Source organism: Astyanax mexicanus, chromosome 11 (genome assembly GCF_023375975.1).
Source record: "Astyanax mexicanus isolate ESR-SI-001 chromosome 11, AstMex3_surface, whole genome shotgun sequence".
NCBI classification, from domain to species: Eukaryota; Metazoa; Chordata; class Actinopteri; order Characiformes; family Acestrorhamphidae; genus Astyanax; species Astyanax mexicanus.
In genome coordinates, this window is record NC_064418.1 from 38,852,931 (window position 1) to 38,877,929 (window position 24,999).

Below are 24,999 nucleotides of genomic sequence, written 5' to 3' on the forward strand. Positions count from 1 at the left end.
TGTCTGTGCCTACAAATATCTAAAAATGAACTTAATTTCTTGTAATTCACTCTGTAATCAGTCAGTGATGGATTCCATAAATAATGTGTGTATTCAAATATTATACAAGATTTTTATTGTAATATATGTTGATACTGAATTCTTGCACAGCCCTACTCTAATGACACCCACAAGAGGTGGGTACCACAAATCTCGTACCACAAATGTGTTCAGTCTGTTTAGATATTACATGCTGTATAAAGAGGCAGAGCTGGAGCTAAAAGGCCAATGTAGCCAGCAAATAATGAACATTAGCTCATGTGAAATTTAAGGGCAAAAAAAAAAAAAAACATTGCATTGAAACAAATATGAAACAATTTTGCTTAAGTGAACTTCTAAGCGACCCTACTGTCCAAGTGATGGACTCATCATCAGCATACTGCAGGTTCAATCCCTAGAGATGCAACAGCCATCTATTGCCAGGAGCCTAAAAGGCCTGGCGTGGTAGGGTGGAGCTCCCTCTCCTCCATCACTTAGTGTCTGTTATTTGATTTGATGTAACAAAATTGTACATAGCATTCTCTTCCAAAGACTTTCTTCTCTAGCTGAACCATGACGATGTGTTAGTAGCTGTTTAAAAAGAAGCTCATGGCCTGGCTGGACACCAAAAGGTGTAATGTTTCAATATGCATAAAAACATACACAGAAAATTAGGTAGCAACTGGTGAGTGCTGGAAAGTCCGTGGGAGTGGCCCTGGAGCACAGAACTGAGAGACGGCACGATTCCTATTGATCCATCAGACTGAAGGCTGATGCCGTTCAGCTTCCAGCACCATTACAGCACATAGGCCGGTCTTCAGTGATTAGACTCAGTCACATAATAAAATACATTTGGAGTGCATTATGCAGCAGCAGCAGCCTCAGAGCTTTTACAGCCTGAGACACAGCCAAACATCTGACTGGCAATGGTGCTCATAAGCTGCCCAATACAATGACCAGTTAAGCAATCAACTGCTCAATCAATCAATCAATTGGTCATGATGGAGTCAAATGGAAAATCTTAAGAGGTAGAAATGGTCCTGTACCAACCAATTTAATGTAAAGTGAATGCAAAGTTGAGATAAGTTCAAACTGACACACGCTTGCGATGATTATTACACAAATCTCTATCATGGCTAAATGAATAAGATACAGTGAAAGAGTCTCTTGCAATGAACCATTAAATTCTTGAAATTGTCACTTAAAATTTTGAGTGATCTTTCTATGTGGAATCAAAACAGTCATGCCAAAAGTCACCTGGTACCAAAAGTCAAAGATGTACCTCTGGAAACACCCATGTGTGTGTTTTAGCTGCAAGGTGTTATCATGTGAGTGTGGCTGATCACTGGTCAGCACTGGTCAGCGTGCTCATTGCAAGGTGACACGCTGATAGTGCTATGACTGATAGTGGGAGTCAGATGGATGGGACATTCCATTTGCAAAGCTTTGCTGGCATTTAACTTTCCAATACAATCCACAGTGTCATGTGTGTACTAGGAATGCATCATAGGATGCATTACTACCCACAGTGGACAGCGCAGTAAGACCTTTTTAACACCAATTTCAGTTTGCATCATATTGCATGGCTGGAGCCTGCCGAGTCTTCCGTGGAAAGTTAGGTCCCTAACTAGATATTATTGTTTCATAGTTTGCAGGAGCTTCGTATTGTTTACTGACTGTATTGTTTACTGACAACCTGCGAAAATTGATGTTTTCAGACCAAGTCACACATTACCATGTTTTCCACTGCAAGCAGTTAAATTAAGGCGTGACTATGGCAGGAGATATTCACGGTCATAGTTGATGTGCAGGTAGTGTGCAAGCAGGACCGTTTTCTGCCTGAATAAAAAAAAAAAAAAAAACATTTAATACTTGTCAAAATTAAATTTAAGGCCTCCTTAAATGGGAATAAGGATGTTTTTAAGTATTTTTAAAACCTCAAATTTAAGGTTTCGAAGTTTTCAGACATTTTAAGAATCCTGTAATGATCGTGACAGTCAGCGTCTGGCTAGACTTGTCCATCAGACAAGAGAGTCTGAGAGCTCTCTCTCTAAAAAAAAAAAAAAAAAAAAACAGCAGTTTTCCATTTCACATTTTGTTAGCATTCTCTGTTTAAAAACTTTCTAACTCTGAATTCAGAGTAGGAATAGGGGTTTGGACACATCGGATGGCAGCAACGGTTGCATGACTTTAGCAACACAGCAAATACGAGATATCAAAACTGGTCCAAAGGAACCACACCGGCACAGAATGCTATGGTTTTGCTCTGCAGGGGGAACGAGTCCTATGAATTTGACTCCACTTAGGGGGTTCCTTTGGGGGAGAAAAAAAAAAAAAAAAAAAAACAAGAGTACCACCACTGCGTCAGATCTACTCCACAGGTGAGGGTATAAACCTCTCTCCTTTCAGCCAACACTGAAACTCCAGTACTTCTTTGCTTCTTTTACTCATAGCTCCATCCGTGGATCAGAGTTAAGGAAAATAAGAGCTAATCATGATCTCAGCTGGACCGAGCAATCGATTCTCCACGCTAACAGCTATAAAAAAAGAAAGTCATGGATTGCAACAGATGAGATCATTTAAAGGTTCTGGAGTCATGGCCTCGTGCTGCATGTTGTGCACGTAGGTGTACGAGACACCAAGACAGACAGAGATAGACAGACAGACAGATGGAGAGAGAGACTGATAGAAAGACAGAAAGAGAAAGAGAAAATATCAGAGGAAAAGATAGAAAGACTGAGACACAGCGACACGTCTTGCTAACTGCCCCCAACACACCCGCAGTGGTCTGACAGAAGCGAGGCAGCTGTCTCACGGCTCCTGCCCGCGCCGCTTGGCAGCGCCCGGCCCAGATCGGGTGCCAAGGCGGGGGACAGGGCGCCACTCTCAGTGGCCCATACAGGATGCTCGGGGGCCATCTGTGAGGGCTGGCAGTGGAGGCGGCCAGCATCCCTCTTCCAAAAACACATGTACAGTACGTGGGTGACTTCTCATTAGGAAAATACACAGCCATTCACTTCTCACAGATCAGGGGAAGAAGAGCCGTCAGCGCTTTTCAGCTCGGTAATGACCTTCGAAAACAATTACAAAATCCTGCAGAAATTAATTCATATAAAAAACGATTTCCAAAGTATTTACTTCCACAAAAAAAAGAAACTAAAGCTACGAATCAGAATAAGATCCAATTTTTTTTACAACAGGTTATTAAACCTGTGCTTATTTTAAATCTACAAGTACACTCTTCCAGTGCCGTGGGACTGCAGGCGGAGCGGCAGGACTACAGCTGAACTGCAGAGCTTCAGCCATGAGGAACAGCCTGCAGCCCTACCCTGGCCCACATCCAGCCAGCCAGCCAAATGGAGACAGAGCCACAGAGCAAGAGAAAGTAGTGGAGGGTGGATGGGCGGGGGGAGCGGGGGGGAGTCAACTGTAAGCCAAAAGGTGCAGTGTCGGCATAGTGACTGAGTGTTAGATACCCCCCTCCCACTTCCATCCCCTATTGAGCCGGGAAGGTGACCCTTGACAACTCTCTCTCGCTGATTCTCAGTACGGCAGAGAACAGCATCCAACTCCACACACACTACATATGAAGCACTGCCCAGAAACACGGCCTGGAGACACTTCCATACTGATGCATTACTGGTGCATAGAGAACAAATCAATGTGAAAGTTTGACAAACCAATACTTATTGAAAGGATGTCAAATTATGTATATTACTATAAAAACATGTGGTAATATACAAAAATGGGGCACCCCTGATAATTTTTATGATTTTCCTTTCATGATTTTCCTGTCCATGCTCAGATACCATCAAACCTGACTGAAGTGCACATGTTTTTAATGTTTTTTAAAGAAGAATGGTCCAAAATACCTTTAACCAGAAGACAGATCGTCATTAGAAGCTATAGGAAGCGTTTAGAGGCTGTTATTTCTGCAAAAGGAGGAGCTACTAAATATTGATGTCATTTTTCTGTTGGGATGCGCAAATTTATAAACCTGCCTAACTGTGTTTAAAGAATTAAGACACAACGTTCTGTAAATCCTACAAACTTAATACTACTGTAAATATACCAACTGAGCAAAAACCTATGGGCATGTGAATGTTTCTAGAGTCTTTACCTAGGTTTTGTTCCTAGAGTCTATATTCACTGAGCATATAAAAGTATTAAGTAGTTCTATAATTACAGACTGTAGTTCTGTTATTTGTTTCTCAGCATACTTTACTATTATCTTCCTTTCTTCCTGTTCTCCAATGATCAGGGCCCCACCACAGAGATTAGATGCTAGTGCGAGTGAATCAGACACAGCAGTGCCGTCACTGACATTTTTTTCTATTTTGTTTTTTCCTCAGAGATGTTCTGGTTAAGAGGGTCTCTCTTCATGGACAGCTCTTTTATTATTAACAGAATTTCCATGTTTGATGTTTTATTATTCAATTAATTTCTGGTGTTTTAGTTTTTTTTATTGTTGTCTCATTTCAGCATTGGTATTGAGATATTTAGGCAGGTATTGTATTCAAAGCCTTAATTTTGGCAGAAATCACATCCACAAATTCCTTCAGTGGGAGGGCTTAGGGGCACAAATATCTGCTGATTGGCTCCACTTCACATCTCCATCACATTTGTGCTGCAAGATTGGGGGTCCTTATTTTTCCAGTGCAGAAAATGGCCATATTTTGGCCTGAGGAGAATACACTTGGTGCTGTTTTGCTTGAAAAAAAAAAAAAATCAATCAATTAAAAACTTCACAAAAAAAAAACCCTCACATTTCATATTTTGTTAGCATGCTATGTTTCGTTACTCACCATGCAGCTCCTGTTTATAATTTAGCAACAGAGCAAATACAGGATATCAGAACTCACTGCTAGACTATGAGTACTGTACCAGCAGGTTCATGTGGGCAGCATCCTGTGGGGGTTTTACCATTACTGAAACATTGTATATATATATATATATATATATATATATATATATATATATATATATATATATATATATATATATATATATACATACACACACACACATATACACTAATATTGAATTACTGTCCAGCCCTAAACTCCCTATTAGAGAAAAAAGGCATATGATTCCCAGTTTTCCATACTAAATGTTCTAAAATCCAATAAGTCCAGGCCAAAAAAGTGAGCACAAGACCAAAACACATGATTTGACTTGTTGAGGAAAAGCTTTTCATATTGACTCCACATGGTAGAAATCGTTAATCAAGTCCCTGCCTGAACAATCCGAGCAGTGTGTTCCCCGGTTCCCGGATACCGATTCTTTCCTGTGGAGCAGAGGTTACGGCTGTACTCTCACATCACGCTGCTGTAAGAAGGGTTTATTCCCCTAAGAGACTCATGATCTGAGGGTCATGACCTTTACTAATTTTACAAGGATAACCACACAGGATAAAGACCACTGGGTGGGTGTGTGTGTGGAAAGTGAGAGCTAAAGTAGCTTCTGAGTTTGTCAATATTCTGGTGCTTCCACCGGGAGCTCTCAGTGCTGCTTCAGAATCGATGACCATGTCTTTATGACCATTACCCAAGCCCTTCTCCCAGTCACGGAAAATCTTTACTGACCAGTACCAGCATGAGGGATTATTTATAAAAAAAAAAAAAAAACTTTTATAAAGATGGTGTGATGTCTGTTTCCAGAATTTACTGTAATTTAATTGAAGCCATTTTACGATACACATGTAAAATGTTCCTCACGTCTCTGGCGGCAAAACAAGCTCAAGATTAGCATCACATGGTTTCTTTAATTTTTCTTTAATTTTCTTTAGTTTTTTTAATTTTGAAATATAATCAAGAGGAAGATGGATGATCACAAGCCATCAAACCAAGCTGAACTGCTTGAATTTTTGTACCAGGAGTAAAGGCATAAAGTTAGCCAAAAGCAGTGTGGTGCAGACTGGTGGAGGAGAACAAGCCAAGATGCATGAAAACTGTGATTAGAAACCAGGGTTATTCCACCAAATATTGATTTCTGAAATCCTTATGATTATGAACTTGTTTTCTTTGCATTATTTGAGGTCTGAAAGCTCTGCATCTTTTTTGTTATATCAGACATTTCTCATTTTCTGCAAATAAATGTTCTAAATGACTATATTTATATTTGGAATTTGGGAGAAATGTTGTCTGTAGTTCATAGAATGAAACAACAATGTTCATTTTACTCAAACATAAACCTATAAATAACAATATCAGAGAAATTGATTTAAAAACTGAATCGGTCTCTTGATTTTTTCCCCCGAGCTGCATCATATAGCAGATGAGCACAGTGATAGAGTGAATTTTTAATCTTTTTAAGTTTAAGTATTTTGGTGAATCTAAAATCATATCGTATCGATCGTCCACTTGAATGCTGGTAATCAGGCTGTGGTTTAAGTCTACAAGCATTAAATTTAAACACAGGCAGGGATGCAGACGGCACCTCTATAAAGCTCACTGGGCGGGGGTGTACTGGGAAACACTACAGCGTGGGTAAGGGCGTGGGTTAGAGCCCAGACTGCACTCAATGAAAACCTTCCTGGGAAGCATACATAAAAGATGAGTGGTGTGTCTGTGCATGCCTGATGAAGGAGGACTGGCACGGGTTCTGCCAGGGCAGAGGAGGAGCCTAGTGTTCAGAAATACATGTGATCAAGATTTTATGATCACCAAAGTGAACATGACGTCCGTTTTTATGGTTTAAAGTACTCTATTTTGGAGCTCAGTCAACCCCAGATTTTATCCACTGCCTCCTTTATGAGAACTAAATATAACATAAATAATTTAGTGCTCCCAATAAAGAGACTGCTCTGTCTATGATTAATCTGCTCTAAAAACAGAAAAAGGTTTCCTCAAGTTTAATTGGGCAATTGTTTTAGATTGAAACTAGATCAAAAAATTGAGGGGAAACGCACAAAATAGTATAACACAACTCATTGTCCACACATATTAGGATGATGTTCAAATGGCTAAAATATATTCAATTACTGTATTTAGCTTTAAATTGTATTTAGGTCTGTTTGGGCCGTTGAGCTGCTTCTTGAGAAAGTTTACATCAAATTTTGCGAGTTGCTTTGGAAAAAAAAAAGCCCAAATCTCAGACATCACATTACATTATTTAATTCATCAGTTTACCTAAAATGCACCACCTTTTTCAATTCAATTTGATTGGAAGTTAAATAACACCACAATTAACATGCTGGAAAGTGTATAATCTCAAGATAGCACCTTACTACTTACTTACTACTCATACCGGTGTGAATGTTCCCAAACTATTTCTTGAGCTAAAGAAAAACGTCTTATATTTCAATAGAAATCAATGTTTAAGATTTGATTCAAAGTAATTTAACATTTCTATTGGTCCACTTATTATGAAATATATTATTGCGATAAACTGAAGAACAAATATTAGATTTACACTGTGTGAGAAAGTGAACTACAAAACTACAAAAATGGAGAACCACACAAATGTACAAAATGTAGAAATATAGGTGAAAACTACCTGGATTATGTTGTATAGTAGTAATGTAGACAAGTTTAAAATAGCAGTTAATTTAGTGCAGTAGTTCTGCATCACCTAAACATTAATCTTAAAATGCTCTAGAGTGCACTGAACACATCAATGATATACAGGGGTTGGACAATAAAACTGAAACACCTGTGTTCATTTTAGTGTGGGAGGTTTCATGGCTAAATATGACCAGCCTGGTGGACAATTGCAATGCACACAACATTTTGGGCGACATACCAGAGTTCAAAAGAGGACAAATTGTTGGTGCACGGCTTGCTGGCGCACCTGTGACCAAGACAGCAAGTCTTTGTGATGCATCAAGAGCCACAGTATCCAGTGTAATGTCAGCATACCAACAAGAAGGACGAACCACATCCAACAGGATTAACTGTGGATGTAAGAGGAAGCTGTCTGAAAGGGATGTTCGGGTGCTAACCCAGATTGTATCCAAAAAACATAAAACCACGGTTGCCCAAATCACGGCAGAATTCAATGTGCACCATAACTCTACTGTTTCCACCAGAACTATCTCTTGGGACAATAAATTATTGTGGTCTAAAACCAGGTGTTTTAGTTTAATTGTCCAACCCCTGTACATATGATGCCAATACAAATGTTTTTATGTTTTATGAAATTATTCATAATAAAATTATTTTGTGAATCTAAGAACAGAATTCTTCAGCATTAACACTTATTATACACACATACACAGATACACACACACACACACACAACCATAACACATTAAGTGAAGGCCAAGCCCCTTTAAAGAGTAGTGATGGTGTGCTTGAGTGTATCTGGGCGTAGGCAGGGACACATTTTTGGAGAGCCGTGTTCTGGCAGACTGTAAAGGCGAGGCAGTGTTAGAGTGAGATGTATCTGGTATATTGCACCCACCCACATACACACCCTAAGCGTGCCACTCTCGGCAGTGCTGGCAGTTTGAATGGCGCGCAGGCTGCGGTGCTTCTGAATGAATGAGCCAGGCTCGCACACTCAGCCTATTTAATATGCAGGCAAATCTGTCTTTATCAACTTCAGCAGCGTGCTCTGGTCATCAGGGGCGTCAGAACCTCCTCTTCAAACAGAACACACTCCAAACGCTCCTCTCACACACACATACGCTGACCTATCCCGTCTCTTCTGCCCATGCGAGCGATTCCCCATCAAAAGCAATTGTACCAGGCAATAAAGAGTGCATCTGGGAACAGGTGCAAATACATTTCCATGTTTATGCGGAGTGGGCCGGGTTTCCAGCGGCTCGGTGTGGGTGTTTAACAAGCAGTCAAAAGCTCATCTCCATATTCACTTCATTTTCATTACCCACTCATCGCAGGAAACAAACACAGTGCTGACGACGTTAAACCAACCCTGACGCTCTCGCTGCTCTAGGGAAGAGCAGGCGGCCAATCACAGCAGAGGAGGAAGGCATGCATCAGTCACCGACAGTCAGGAAAGCAGTGCTTATGCAAATGAGCTGAGTGGTAAATGCAAACACTAGTGACCTCAGCCAATCAAGCTGGACCACAGAGCAGAATAATTAGGTCACAATATTCAAAACTGAAGAAAGTAATAAAGTGCTATTCATTTCTGCAGAATGCAGTAATTCATCAAGCATCAGACAAGCTCATACAGTAAAACAGACACAGACAACATTTAAATCAGAGAGAAAAAACAACTCAACAAAGAGTCAACTAAAAAAAATCCTTAATAGATTTGTATAAGGGCCATTCCACCGAATGGGTGCTTTTTGCTACTTTCAAATTAAACTGATTATTTTTCATATTTTTCAACTCTGAATCTAATAACACATGTATTTAAACATTTAACACATGTACTGGTCCAAACTCAGGCAGCTTTACTTAATTTTTCCTAAGGTCTCTAAGCCAAAGATGCACTGCAAAAAAATCCACTGGCAAAAACTAGACAAAATATATGCAAATTAAGACAAATATATGTATTTTAAGCAAAACAATCTGCCAATGGGGTAAGCAATTTTTTCTTAGTAAGATTTCTTACGATAAAGCAATGGCAACGTTTTAAAATGAGTGAAGTAACACCTAAATCAAGCAAAAAAAGTCACTGTTTTTGGACACAAGAATCAAAATAACTTGATTGTTGCTTGATTGTGTTTATTTTGAGTTCAAATTACTTAAAATAAGGTACAAATTCTAAGTAAGAATGATTAAGATAATTATCCCTAAAATAAGCAAAATAATCTAACACTTACAATGCTTAGTAAGACAAAAAGTCTTATCAGAGAAAAAATTAAGATTTATTGCCTTCAATTTAGAAAATTTCACTTGCTAAGATTTAGTTTTTTGCAGTGTGGTTACATGTTTCTCAGTCCTGTTACCAAAACTCATGTGACATTTAAAAAATATGTTTAAAAGCAAGTCCACTAATTCCTTTGGTTTTCTTTAAAGAAAGTCTTCATTTTATTGAAATGGTTGACTGTATGTTGGAATCAATGATATTTACGACAAAAAAAAAATCACTTTATATAGTGGAACTCACGGAAACTCACTCCTTTTATTTTTTATGTTTTTATGTTTTTAGGTTTTTAGCATAGAATTAGAAAAAACATGAAAAACACAGTTAATGGCAGCTGAGCACATTCGTGATTTTCCCACATTTTTTTTTTATAAATAAGATCTAAGAATTAATTTAGGTAACAGGACAGAGTTTTGAGGTTGACATCTTCAGTCATAGTAATATGATCAAATATATAGAAAAACATATACGAGAACTGAATTTTTCTAGAACCAACTGATGTAATTTCCTGTTGTAATAATTTCTACTTCAATAAGATACAAATATTTGTACTCTGTATATATGAGCATTTATTTTCTTGTTACGCTTCACTAAAGCATAACTAAAGCATTAAATGTTTAAATGTAATTTTTTTTTGTTTTTTTTTACACTTTATTGTGAAAAGGTTTTGCAGTGTTCCTGTACAGTTCAGAAATTCAGATCAGTTCCCCTGCCTCACTTTTATCAGTAATTCCACCTGTTAGAGTGTCTCTGCTGTTTAGTAAGCTGTGTTTGTTTTGGTAACAGTACAGGGTCTCACCCTATTCAGCATTATGCCCAGTGATCCTGTGAATATTTAATGTCACACCCACACAATAAGAGAATAAAACGGCTCACGCCCATCCTTTAGCTCGCTGTGTACACTCCTGACATGTATTGTGCGGGTTAGCCCAGTAATATATCTACATACGAGTGTTTACATGATTTACATTATGAAAACGATAATTATGTGCGCACACATTCACACACTGCGTAAGAGCTATACACCCAAATACAAAGAAGAACAAAATACACTGCAAGCTTGTACTCGTTCACACAATAACACACACACACACACACATACACATACACAGACAGAGGGAGCCGGCACAAACCCGCGATCTGCATGAATAAGACATAAGGCAGGCCAAGTATAGAGCAGTGACATCAGTTCCCAGCATGCACTGGACCCTACGGTGACGAGCGAGAGAGGGACAAAGAGAGACTCTCACACATTCTGTCCACACTCAACTCAACTGACCACTGACTACAAACACACACACACTCGCTGTGTAAAAACACTTCTACCACTCACCTCAATACACCTTATCATCAAACACTGCGTTCTTAATATTTTAACATGTCTAACATGGTTTGTATGTAAGGCCATACGATATCTCAAAAACATAAAAATGAGGAATTTCTTTGATTTTACCAAATTTAAAACCTCTGGAATATAATCAAGAGGAAGCTGGATGATCACAAGCCATTAAACCAAGCTGAACTGCTTGAATTGTTGCACCAGGAGTGGCATAAAGTTATCCAAAAGCAGTGTGTAAGACTGGTGGAGGAGATGCATGAAAACTGTGATTAAAAACCAGGGTTATTCCACCAAATATTGACTTCTGAACTCTTAAAACTTTATTAACATAAACTTATTTTCTTTGCATTATTTGAGTTCTGAAAGCTCAGGAGGAGAAACGTTGTTTACATGAATAAAACAACAATGTTTATTTTACTCAAACATATACCTAGAAATAGCAAAATCAGAGAAACAGAAACTAAAGTGGTCTCTTACTTTTTCCCAGTGCTGCATTTCCATAACCATAACTTTGGTTAAGCAGATACAATTTAGATATCAATATGTGATAACAGTACAAAAGCCAACACCCCCGCTGTGGTGCACATAACCACACAATGGCAGAGCTGTGAAATATTATATCACAATATTTAAAGACATTTCACGATGAACAGTATTTATTACAGCATTTTGATATGAAGACAAAATGCATCAACAGATTCTTAACAGGAAATATCTGTTATTAAAATAGCTCCACTTGTTTGTCTCTCTCTCACACACAAACAAACAGGACATCAAGTGAAGACATCACTAGGACATCAGTGGGGCAACAGACACAGAAGCCTAAAGACAGACAGACAGACAGACAGACAGGAAGACACAAATTAGTAAAAAAAAAAAAAAAAAAAAAGGAAGTAGAAGATGTAGAGGGGCTGTGGTTAGTGGGCTTGTCTCCAGAGAAGACAACCACATGGCCAAAAACAGGGATCGGTACCATCTGCCACCTATGTAAGAGTCTGAGGAGTCTGTCTGAGCCTGGACCAAGTTTAAACCCTTTCTGAACCTATTCAGCCCAAACTCAGTCTAGCCTAAATCTAGTCTCCAAAACACTTTCTGTAAACCTGGTCTGTACCAAATCTAAACCCTGTCTGAACCGATTTAGCCCAAACTCAGTCTAGCCTAAATCTAGTCTCCAAAACACTTTCTGTAAACCTGGTCTGTACCAAATGTAAACCCTGTCTGAACCGATTTAGCCCAAACTCAGTTTAGCCTAAATCTAGTCTCCAAAACACCTACTGTAAACCTGATCTGTGCCAAGTCTAAACCCTATCTGAACCCATTTAGCCCAAACTCAGTCTAGCCTAAATCTAGTCTCCAAAACACCTACTGTAAACCTGGTCTGTGCCAGGACTAAACCCTGTCTGAACCCATTTAGCCCAAATTCAGTCCATCCTAAATCTAGTCTTTATAACACCTACTGTGAACCTGGTCTGTACCAAATCTAACCCTGTCTGAAATCAAACTCAGTCTAGCCTAAATCTAGTCTCCAAAACACCTACTGTAAACCTGGTCTGTCCCAAATCTAAACCCTGTCTGAACCCAATCAGCCCAAACTCAGCCCATGCTAAATTTAGTAATTTAATTTTACAACACCTTGGTAAAAGTCTAAACCCTGTCTGAATCCATTCAGCCCAAACTTACCGTAAACCTGGTCTGTATCGAATTTAAACCCTGGTTGGACCCATTTCATTTAAACTCAGTCTTAACCAAATTCCATCCAAGCTTAGACCAATCCCAGTCTACACCAAATCTAAACCCTGTTTGTACCAAACTTAAACTCTGTTCCCATTTTTGCTAAATCCAGTTAACCGAAACCCAATCTATATATAATCTGAACCAAATGTAAATCCAGTCTTTACCAATTTTAAACTCAGACAGGTACCAATTTTAGCAGCACCCAACTTAAAACTTGTTAACTTTACATCCAGCCCAAATCAAATCTGTAACAAACCTGTAATTCCAACACTAATTAAACTCATCATACCCAAACCGTCTGCAATCCCATATCTACAAATCTTAGTATAAGCACTTAGTATAAACTTAGTATAAATCATGTGCCACTCAAACCCATCTTAAACTCACACTAAATCCAAGATATCCCCCCAAAACTTTTTTTTTTTCCTTTCAAACCTTGCCTAAATATTTGAGCTCAAAACCCAATTAAACTCACACCTAGTCTACCATTTCAGCTACGTTCTAATAAGAGTAAGAAATACAACCGCAAACAGCCTGCAGTTATTGAGGTCTTTCTCATTAACAGCAGATTACAGGTCCTGTAAACATCATCAATCAACACAAGCTGATCTCCAGTAAATGTACCAGTGAGCTTCACACACCGACATAAAACGTCCACCCAGAGGCATTCGTTATATAACAGCTGTCAGAGGCAGCTCTTCTAACAGAGGCTTATGAACTGGGTTATCAGCATTAACACCTAAATGGATGAAATCCAGCATTATTAGATCATTATAACATCGGCACACACTCAGGTCCTCATAACGTCGGCTGCTAGCGAGGTACTTCATTCACTTAACCATGTGTGCATATACACTCTCCAGAAACGGACAGAGGTAAACCACTAAATTAGGGGAAATCAAAGTTAAACATGGCCTGTGGCCAACCACTGCAAGCCACCCTGCTAGTACTGACCCAAACACACATACATGCTTTGTCCAAGTTTAACCCAATAAACACAGAGCAAGTTCTGAATTCAAATGTGACTGTGACCAAACAAACCACTTTTCTCCCGGCAAATGTAAAACATCAAATTTATATCCCAGTTTGACCACAGGTCAAAAGTAAGCCCTCTTATTGACTATGGCAACAATTCTGCTCCAACCTGGCAGGAACCTGACTACAGACACCAATAAAGATCTATCTTAACCTGACAGAACATCTCAACAGAGATCCAAGGATCTGTCCCAATCTAAGATTCCTACAAAGCTTTGTCCCAAACTGACTGCAGGTTCCAACCATGTTGTGTCTCAACCTAACCGCATTCCCTAATGATTTACCCCAACCTGAGAGCCGACCCCAACAAAGCTTCCCAACTTGACTGCAGCCCCAAACAAAGTTATGTCCTAACCTCACTGCAGACACAACAATTTTGTGTCCTTAACTGACTACAGAACCCAACAAAGATCCGTCCCAACCTGACTGTAGACCCCAATAACGCTCTGTCCCAAACTGCTTTGGTCCTAACCCGACTGCAGCACCCAGCAAAGCTTTGGTCCTAACCCGACTGCAGACCCCAGCAAAGCTTTGGCCCCAACCCGACTGCAGACCCCGGCAAAGCTTTGGTCCCACCCCAACTTCAGACCCCAGCAAAGCTTTGGTGCCAACCCGACTGCAGACCCCAACAAAGCTGTGATCCCAACCTGACTGCAGACCTCAACATGGATGTCCCAACAAATTTCCAATTTCAATTTTGTACAACTTTGTGTCCCAGCAACAAAAATCTGTCTCAACCTGATAGAAGATTCCAAAAAAGCTCTGTTTTGATCTGACTTGTTGAGCCCAACAAAGCTGTCCAAAACTGACAGAAGATCCCCACAAAGATCTATCCCAACCAGACAGCAACCCCTTTGGTCCCAACCTGACTGAAGACTCAAACTTTGCTTTGCCCCAATCTGAATGCAGATCCCCCAAAAAACTTTGTCCCAACCTGATTGAAGACCCAAACAAAACTCTGCCCCAACCTGAAGGAAGATTCAAACAAAACTCTGTCCTAACCTGACTGAAGGTTCAAACAAAACGCCAACTTTAGAGCAGACACAAACAATACTGTTTTCTACTTTATTGAACTTTTTACCCATATTTCTCCATATTCCTAGTGTGTAGAGTATGTTGTTTTCATGCAGGGCCTCTCAATTTGGTCCATACTGCCAAAACATCGTCCAACAGGACAGACAAAAAATTGTAATCAAGGAAGGAACAAGTAAAAAAAAAAAAAAAAAAAAGAGCAAAATGAAAGCAGGGTACATTGTGAAACCTGAATATTCCATGTAAAAGCTCATATGAGAGAAACATATTTTGTTGTTCTATCTCTCGTTGGTTAAGAACAGTTGAATAATGGGCATTTAATGAGGCAGCACTGTGTGTAGTGCCTGGCTGAACTTGGAGGGACATGCTGCTCTGAGGTGAGCCCACAGGGATGCTATATGTCTACTGACGGACACGCGAACACACACAGAACAAATAGTCCTACCAGAGGGAATGTGGTTGAGTCCAGATGGCTTCAGAAGCTCCAGTGGCTGCTCTTTGCTAGGAAGGCCATCTGTGGAAACAGAGAGAAGGAAGACTGGCATTCAGAAACAGTCGGCTGGTCAGAGTACAGAAGAGTGAGAGACATCTGAACGGACAGATATCAGCACAACACCTTATCACGTTTGCCACAGAGTTGATAGACCAGCATGATGTTCAATCCCCATATCCAGAAATAGAGACAAAGCTTTAGGTCAGTACATACAGTATGTGTTAAACATGCAGTTGCATATTTTCAGAAGAGAATTCCATTATAACAACAGGTGAGTTATAAGCTTGGTTATAATCAGGTGTTTAGGTAAAAGCGATGGGAGTGCATAAATCAAGTAGCTACTCCCATTAAATCATTTATTAAGTAATTTATACACAGATTTCTTATCCTAAGCCAGTCAGGCATACATTTTACAGACATGTGTGAGTAAAAATGCATTACCATACCTCCCCAGGTAAACCTAATCCCATCCAAACAGGGCTTTATACATGTCTAATGCATGTCAGAGAGTGTCAGAGACTTAAAATAAAGTAAAGCAAAAACAGCATTTCCAGCAGGCAACAGCCAGACTTTAAGACGACAAGTGTACTTAGCACATATTTGAGCTTCATATTACCCACAGGAACAGAAAAACAGTTTCTTAAACACTATACTGAGACTCTGAGACTGATGGTATTATCACTGAGACAGAGAGAGAATGAAAGAAAGAAATAGGACAGGTATCAAGGTCTAAAACTCCCTGGTTTCTAGTCATCAGCTATTCCAGGCACAAGCCCAGTCACTAAAGGAGACTGCTAGGAGGCAGGCGATGACGGAGCTGACTCACAAACACACGACGGTTAGCACACATCAGCCATGCAGTCAGATCTGCTCTGAGGGGGAGGACAGATCATCTACCCAGAGAAGACTCACAATCCATTCAAAACTAGAGCTACTACTTACTATTACAGTAACACTGTGTACCACTCACTAACACACTGCTGCTGCTGATTTTGGAAATGTGCAATCAGAAAGAGAAAAATAGAAAAAGTGTTCAGAGTGGTGGGTAATGCCATTACTGCATGTAGACGACTGCATTTCAATTCCCTATTCAGGCAGGAAAGCTAATGCTATTACCAAGATTCCTAATGCTGCATTTCTGTCAATGGAGGTCAATCTGGATGTAGGTCAATCTGGTTGCTAGACAGAAACTTTAGTAAAGTTATAAAGCTCAAAATTAAAGTCTTTGGTTCAATCCCCAATGCTAATATCCTTAGCTTGAGCAAGGCACCTGTCCCACAATTGCTCCCCAGGTGCCCTAATCACTAATGAGTCCCACAGATTGGTTAAAATTAGAGGGTAGAAAGCACTAATGATTTTTTCGGAAAATTAATTTCGGTCAGAACAGGTGTCTGTTAGCTGTATGCTAGTCTTTAACCTCATAGTGTTGGGTGTATTACTAGTGATTATTAATGGGATAGATGGCCTGTTTAATCGAGAAGAAAATAGAATAACATTAGAAATAAACTAAACTAATCAAAAATGATTCTACATGTTAGTACTAAAAAGGTTTTCTTGACACGTAATGCTTGTGGAACAATTGTTATAGTCACTATAACCCAGGTAGAGAAGCCATCTAGGCATCTAAATGGTTCATTGAGTTGTCTTGGTTCTATAAAAAGAAGAAGACTATCCATCCACTGCATTCCTCTCATTCCTTCATTTTAACTCCACTCCGTCTCTCGCTCTCAGTCTCATCTCTCCCTGCATCTGTTACAGCATCGCGCCCAAACCCGATCCGTCTTGCTCCCTCTTCCTCAATCCCGAGTGTCTCACCATGAAAGGCAATTTCTGCGCTGGGAACTCTGTGATGAGGCCTTGACAGCTGGAGTGTTATGAATGGTTCTGGTGCATGAAAAGAAGCCGGCGAGCGTTTTTACACCCAGAGTGGGACAGAGTGCGTCAACCCAGCCACCTGCCCTGCCAGCGAAAACAAAACGTCCTCCATCTATTAACTCTCCGGCCAGCCGAGGAGACTCGAAACCTGCATGCCCTCTCCTGTTCACCATCCGAGAACTGGCTCTGCATGCATTATCCTGGATTTGGCATCCAGGCAGCATTCGGCAGCTCAAAGGACAGACTTGTGTTTGATAGAGAAAGCAGCAGCAGCAGCAGCAGCATTACTTATTTACTGAGAAAGAAAAAAAAAAACGTGAAAAATCGAGTGAGGAAAAGTACTAAACTTAGAACTGCATGTACACAAACACACACACACTGCTCACCCAGGTATTTTGTAGACAGCAAGAATACACAGCTCTGGAAAAAAATAAGAGAATTTAAAAATGATGAGTTTCTTTGATTTTACCAAACTGTAAACCTCTGGAATATAATCAAGAGGAAGATGGATGATCACAAGCCATCCAACCAAGATGAACTGCTTGAATATTTGCACCAGGAGTAAAGGCATAAAGTTATCCAAAAGCAGTGTGCAAGACTGGTTGAGGAGAACATGCCAAGATGCATGAAAACTGTAATAAAAAATCAAGGTTATTCCACCAAGTATTGATTGCTGAACTTTCTGGGGTTTTTTTTGCATTATTTGAGGTCTGAAAGCTCTGCATTTTTATTTCAGCCATTTCTCATTTTCTGCAAATAAATGCTCTAAATGACAATTTTTTTTTTTTTGGATTTTGGAAGAAATGCTGTCTGTAGTTTATAGAATAAAACAACAATGTTTAATGTTCAACAACAACTGCGTTCAAGCTTTACTGATCATTGGCAACAAGTCTTTCACATCTCTGTGGAGGAATTTTGGCCCACTCTTTTATGCTCAGAAATCTTCCAAATGTTAAAACAATTTTGCACAAATGTCCTGTTTAAGATCATCCACAGCATCTCAATCAGACTTTGAATAGGCTACCACTCTTAAAACCTTCCTTTAGTGTTTTTAAGCCATTTAGAGGTGAACTTGTTTGTGTGCTTTGGATCATTGTTCTGCTGCAGAACCCAAGTAGGCCTGAGCTTGAGATCACAAATAGATGGCCGGATATTCTCCTTCAAGATTGTCTGGTAAACAGCTGAATTCCTGGTTCCATCTATTACAGCAAAGCCACCACCCTGTTTCACATTTGGCAGATGTAATGGGACACACACATTCCAAAAAGTTCCACTTTTGTCACGTCAGTCCAAAGAACATTTACCCAAAGTCCCAGAAATGATTAAGATGTTTTTTGGTAAATGTGAGATGGTCCTTCGTGTTATTTTGGTCAGCAGTGTTTTTTGCCTTGGAACTCTCCAATGGACACTATTTTGACCAGTCTCTATATTATTTTTAAATCATTAACACTGACCTTAACTGAAGCAAGTGAGACTTGCTTTTCATTAAATGTTGTTCTGGTTTCTTTTGTGACCTCCTGGATGAGTTGTCCATGCCCTTTTAGAATAATTTCGGTCAGCCGGCCACTCCTGTAAAGGTTCACCAGTGTTCTATTTTTTTTTTTAAGAGTGTAGCTACTGATCATAGTCAGCAGTAAACAGTGACAGTCCTGGTGATCAGTTATCAGTGATCAAAGCTCATCTATACAAAACAGCAGAAGCCAGATGTAGTGACGTGTATTTACCCAGCTGCCAGTCTGTGGATGCAGATGCAGAGGTGTATGGATGGAGGCAGTGATGACAGGTCTGTTGCAGCAGTGCAATCAGCAGTCCCTCATGCTGAAGCCACGCTGCATGTGCAGCGGCCACACGTGACTGCCAGAGCAGACACTCTTGTTTTTCTGTTTCTGCCTCACCGCTATTTCCAGCCAGCCAGACTGAGGGTATGATTAATACATGACGAAAAGCAAGAGGAATGAAAGATTCAGCAGAGAGAGACCCCCATCCCACACCCCCACAGGAGTGGCTGTTAAAGAAGGATGCTTCCACGCTCTGCAGACAGCCCTCAGTTTCTGTCTGAGAGTGAGAGAAGAATAAAGAGAGGAGTGAATAAGAAAGGAGGCCGCAGAGACGGAGAGGAAGAACGGGAACTCTTCGGGTATTTTATTTTATTTTATTTATTTATTTTAGGTGAACGCTTGTCTTGCTCTCTGATCTATTTCTGGAAGTCTCCTCAGACCAGGCACTCGTGCCAGGCTGCACCGCAACGACCATTTAATCAGTCTGACGTGTGCACAACGCTAAAAGTACCCGCAAAAAGAGCAGAACTCAACCGGAAGCATTACACCACTGTTGCACTACAATAACACATATTACTTTCTGGTTTATATGGGTTCTGGCATTCTGACGTTGCAATATTTAGATTTTCTGCAATACACAATACCTACATTTCTCTAGAAGTCAATAACCCAACATGTCTCACAAAACAAAATCTCCTTATGGTAGATTTGTAATTATTCAGTAGACCTGCCTCCTTTTTCCAGAACAAACGTCTCAGACCTCTTTCATCGAGTTTGCATTTACAGTAAAATCTAATCAATCAGTAGCAAAGTGGATTTTTCACTATAGAAATATGAATGGCCAACAAGCAGACTACATTGCAAAATACTCACCTCTAAATGGTGACAGACCTAGCGCTGCGGTTAGCGGCTAATGCTAATGCTGCTGCACCCAGCCTTAGTGCTGGAGAAACGTCACTGAAAACTCAGTGTAGACTGGTAGTTTTTATACATAAGGCGCACCAGATTATAAGGTGTAAAATTAACTTTGACTTTAAGTGAGCCTTACAGTTAAAAAATATGGTAGATGTTCAGTAAAAATGCAGTTTTATATATTTTGTTACAAAATAATTTTTATTTCCATCGAATTAGAGAAAAACTCTCCGTTTTCATCTTAGACAAACTAAATGCAAAAAAACTATGATGCTACAACAGTTTAACCCAGTTTTAAACATTTGTGGGTTTAGAAAATAAATTTGACGAGAGACAGAGTCTAGCATAACATAAGCTGGGTTGCTAACAACTACTTGGATCATACTGGCCATTGAATAAGAACATCCATTATAATCATAATAACAACTATAAAGAATATTGTACAGAGTGTCTGTTAATGTGACCAACAGTACAACACCACATGATCCATAATACTACATGCAATGGCTAAGCACACGTGCACATTGTGATAACAATACTGAAATGATATGCTGTGCAGCCCAAATGAATTTTCCATTTGACACACAAACACACCTATAAATCACACCTATAATCAAATACAACAGAAGAAACATGAAAACAAACAGACTTAACAGAACACACTCAGTCTAAGGGATTCACACAAGGTTAAAAAAGAAATAAAAATAAGTTATTTAATTACATAGTTCACAGTAACTGGTGATTCAGCAGTGGGCAGTGATGCTTTACCGAGTAGCCGTGTGTCACTACAAATGCCCCAACCTGTCAGTCCTTATGTTCCTACTCATAAACTACACTGGACCAGATGCCCTTCCCCAAAAACTTGATAAAACGCCATCTTGTTTCATTTGCTTGGTCATTCATAAACGTATAAAGCTAAACATTAGCTTTAAAAACATCACAGACTATTTTAGACCCTGATCTAATTTGTTTCTAGTAAGCATCAATAATTCAGAAATTATTTATTAATCAAGTATAAATATATCTGTGCCTTATTTCTCACTTAGTACTAAAAGTGACGCATTAACACTTCAGCCCAGAACCAAAACATGAAAACGCTGAACAAAACAGACACTTAAACTATAATTAACTGTAATCAACAGAGCACAGGACTGATTTTTGTCTGTGTGTGTGTATGTGTGTGTGTTTGTGGTATTGAGATGTGAGTCGGGCAGACGGGCAGGCAGTGGCAGATGGCAGAAAGATGACACCAGAGCCTGATGGGCTGGATGAGGAGAAGTCCGTCTGTCTGTGTGGCATTAGACCCAGGGTTACAAACACACACAAACACAAATTCACATATGAACACATTCACACAAAAATCACAAACATGCAGCATATAGAGGAATGTGTGTATTATACATGAATAGATGATTAGCAAGCTCAACTTTAAATAAAATGTCATTACAGGTCCATCTCTATGAAAAACATAACTAAAATGGCATTTCCATCAATACTAATAAGTTAAAACCAAGACAATTTATAGATAAAGTGAACAACATTGATAACCCCACAACAACAGCACATATCGATGCCTGGGACATACATTAGATTCAACAGTACTGCTCAAGCTTGAAGACTTGAGCTGTAGTTGGTAGCTACCAACAGTGGTGAGAAGTGTGATAAAAGAAAAACAAGGAATTGGGCACCCAAAGCTAATCAATGTGTTTAGGGCAAAGTAGGCTAATCCCATCTAGGTGGAACTGACAAAAAGGCTACTGTATCAAAAGTCTATGAACCATTTATTAACAGTTGTGGGAGGAAGACATCTCAACTTACAGTGTAGAGCCCTGTGCTGTAAAGATACAGGCAAGACAGTGTCCATGCTAACATGTCCCTAGTGCTGGGCGGTATGACCAAAAACGTATGATGGGGTATTTTACAAGATTCTGGGGGTTTCATGGTATGCAATGTTATTTTAATATTATTGTTTATTGATATTTTTTGCATGACTGGGCTTCAATATAGGTTTGTGAACTACTCTATTGTTGGTAGTACATATAATATCAAACATGAAGTCTTTAAATTAAGGCTTTTATTACTATGGGTTTACTTTGTCTTTGTACTTTATATGTACAAATACGACTTCATTAGCAGAAAAACAGCTGAAGAATGTAAATGACCAATGACCACGAGTTTATTAAGCAGGTGGTGCTAAAACAAAGCCCACCTTTTTGTGAGGTGACTTCTTAGCCTGATAAACTAGATCATTCCTCCAGGGATGTACAGTATTTACTATGTTTTTATCTTATTTCTAAATGCAAATACATAGAAATATTCATGCATTCTCCTTTGTTCTGTGCTGCATGGTGCTCTTTATGTGTAAAATCAAAGAAGCTTTCAGAAGAAATCTTCAGTCTTCAGGACTCATTTTGGTAAAAGCTATAAACCCTGTGTGTGTTTGTATGGCAGATTCTTTGAAAATCTGTGCTTCTCTGATGTTTTGTGTGAAAGTGCAGCACATCTGAGTATCTTCATTCATTTAGCCTGAAAAGATATTCTTTTTGGACGGATAGTATATTGATAACGATATTATATTGCTGAAACTACAGCTCAAGGTCAGCTTTAAGTGTCTATGCTGGTCATCCAGGTAAAATATATATCCTATACTGAACTTTGCTTGCTGGTTCTTCAGCTCTTGATCAGCACAGTACATGATGCATTTGGTTTTGGTCATGCTTGGCCATTGCTGGTCAACTAGCTTGGTCTTGCTGGTCATGCTGGTAAACAAGCCAACCCGAGCTGGCACTGCTGAAGCAGCATTAGCATTAGCCGATAACCACACTAAGTGCTAGCTCTTTTGCCGTTCAGAGGTGAGTATATCAGCCTGTAGTCTTCATGTTTACTGTGATAAAGCAAGCTACGTGGGACTAATCGCTAGCTAATATCGCCCTAGCTTACTGGTTCCTCAGTGTAGCACTGTCGGGTGGCATTAGCTATCTAAACTTACTGTAAATAAAAAAAAAGCGCTTTATTCACCCAAATAAACAATTTTCAAGAGAGAAATCTGGTGTAACATTCAGTTCTCATTTGACTTTAACTTTTTGACTTTTGACTTTTTTTTGTTTGTTTTTTTATTAAAGTTTTGTTTACTTAGCTTAGCTTGTCTTTACAGGTCTCGCCACCCAGCGGTGATATCTGCTGAATTAGAAGGAAAATATTTCGACACCCCTGTTCCTTACTAGTGTTGCCTATTGGCCTTATAATGTTTATGTATGAAGACAGACCAGAAAATAGACTTTAATTGCTAGTATGCCTTATAATCCACTATATATTTTTCACCCTCAAATAGTTTTGTGTCATTTCAATCAATTTATTCAATATTTACAGAAACAATATAAACAACAACTACCACATTCAAATTTGACCAACAGAAATCAATCAGTAAAAAAAGCAACAGAAATACAGATAGAATGTTTGATGATATCAACAACATGTAAGATTATATAAAGGTCACGGAGCATTACTTACAGCATTTCCCACAATTGCCAGCTTGGTGGACCAATTGCTGCAGCCCTATATTAAACATTTACACACCATCTACTGGACGATCTGCCAAAGGCCACAGTCTCACTGCGATAAACTCGACTCCTCAGACTCGAGAGGGGGAAAACACAAAGGACGGCCACAGATGCTATTTCTGTGAAAGGCTTGGAGGCATTTCAGAATGAGAAAATCAAATGAGCAGGACTGAGGGCTACTGGGGCCCTGTTCTGCTGTTCACCCCCAAGCTAATCTTTCATTCCTCAACCTGACCAGAGAGCCTGGCCAGAGGTGAAGCAGCAAACATGAAGAAAAATATAACTTTAGTTTATTCATGACAAACCAGAACCTCAGCGAAATGCCACACTGCCCTACAGCCACCTTTCACCATGCCCACGCAGCCCGCCTCCATACACAAACGCACACACACACAGAGCACACAAGTGGGCACGCTTCTCTGCTTATAGTGTAGTGGTAAAAATAGCCCCTTAGCTTCAGGACGCGACCCACTGAACCGTAGCAAAGCTCATCAAACATGTTTACAGCGCTCTGCAGGCTTTGAAGACAGAGGTCTTATCAGCTGCCAGAACCCCCATCTCCAGATTCCTGCAAGATAACACCCTCCACCCCATCCTGCACCATCTCTGCACCATCTCCATCCAGACAGACACACTGACAGCCCCTCCAAAAAAAAACTAGGATTACAAATCAGGACTATAGAGAATATTCTATTAACTAATCATTTAATCAGTTCCACTCATGTACTTCCCACAAGTCAAAAACAAACTTTAACTAAATTATTCAATAACTGTTTTTTTTTTTTATAATTGTTTAGTTTTTCATGGAGTCCCACAGGGTTCTATTTTAGGGACTATGAAACTCTGTTGTGTTATGACAGTAAAGTAGTTCTGAAAGTGAAGATGAAGCGTGGGCTTAAGGGATTAAAGGGATAAACACCAACTGTGTGGAGGATTGGAATATGCATGCATATTCAAAATCATTACACTTGTTTACCTACTTTGGTATTTAAATACAGAACTGAATTAGATTTAAGTCACTGTCAAACAGGTAACTCTTAAGGAAAATCCTTTAAACAGAAGACAATGCAAAAGATTTGATTATGATTTTTGAGCATTTATCATGTTCCATTCATAAAATAAATACCAGTGCATCTCAAAAAGAATTGAATATCATTGAACAGTTCATTGTGATTATGGCTTTTTTTTTAAATCATATAAGACCAATTGGTACTTTTGGCAGTGTGCGCAGTTTTTGCTTCTCTCTGTTGACAACAGTTATGGAGATACAGATTTCTTTTTTCAGCAGGACTTGCCACACTGCTCAAACTATTTTTTTTAATTGTAGCTCAGTAGCTCTTTCTACAAATAAAGAGCAAACATAATTCAGAAAGTTTGCCCAAACGTTTGACTGGTAATTATCCTACATATTCTTATACCACTACATATAAAATACAAGCTATT

The 24,999-nt window shown here is 39.4% G+C and overlaps 1 protein-coding gene across 3 annotated transcripts in view; it reads right to left on the reverse strand.

The window, feature by feature from the left end:
* hdac4 (histone deacetylase 4) overlaps positions 1 to 24,999 on the reverse strand; it is a 243,633-nt gene that overhangs the window by 124,653 nt on the left and 93,981 nt on the right. For all 3 annotated transcript variants that reach the window (XM_022680188.2, XM_049485360.1, XM_049485362.1), the window contains one exon: positions 15,384 to 15,452. In XM_022680188.2, coding sequence (XP_022535909.2) covers positions 15,384 to 15,452 — 69 coding nt within the window. The remainder of the gene's footprint in view (positions 1 to 15,383; positions 15,453 to 24,999) is intronic.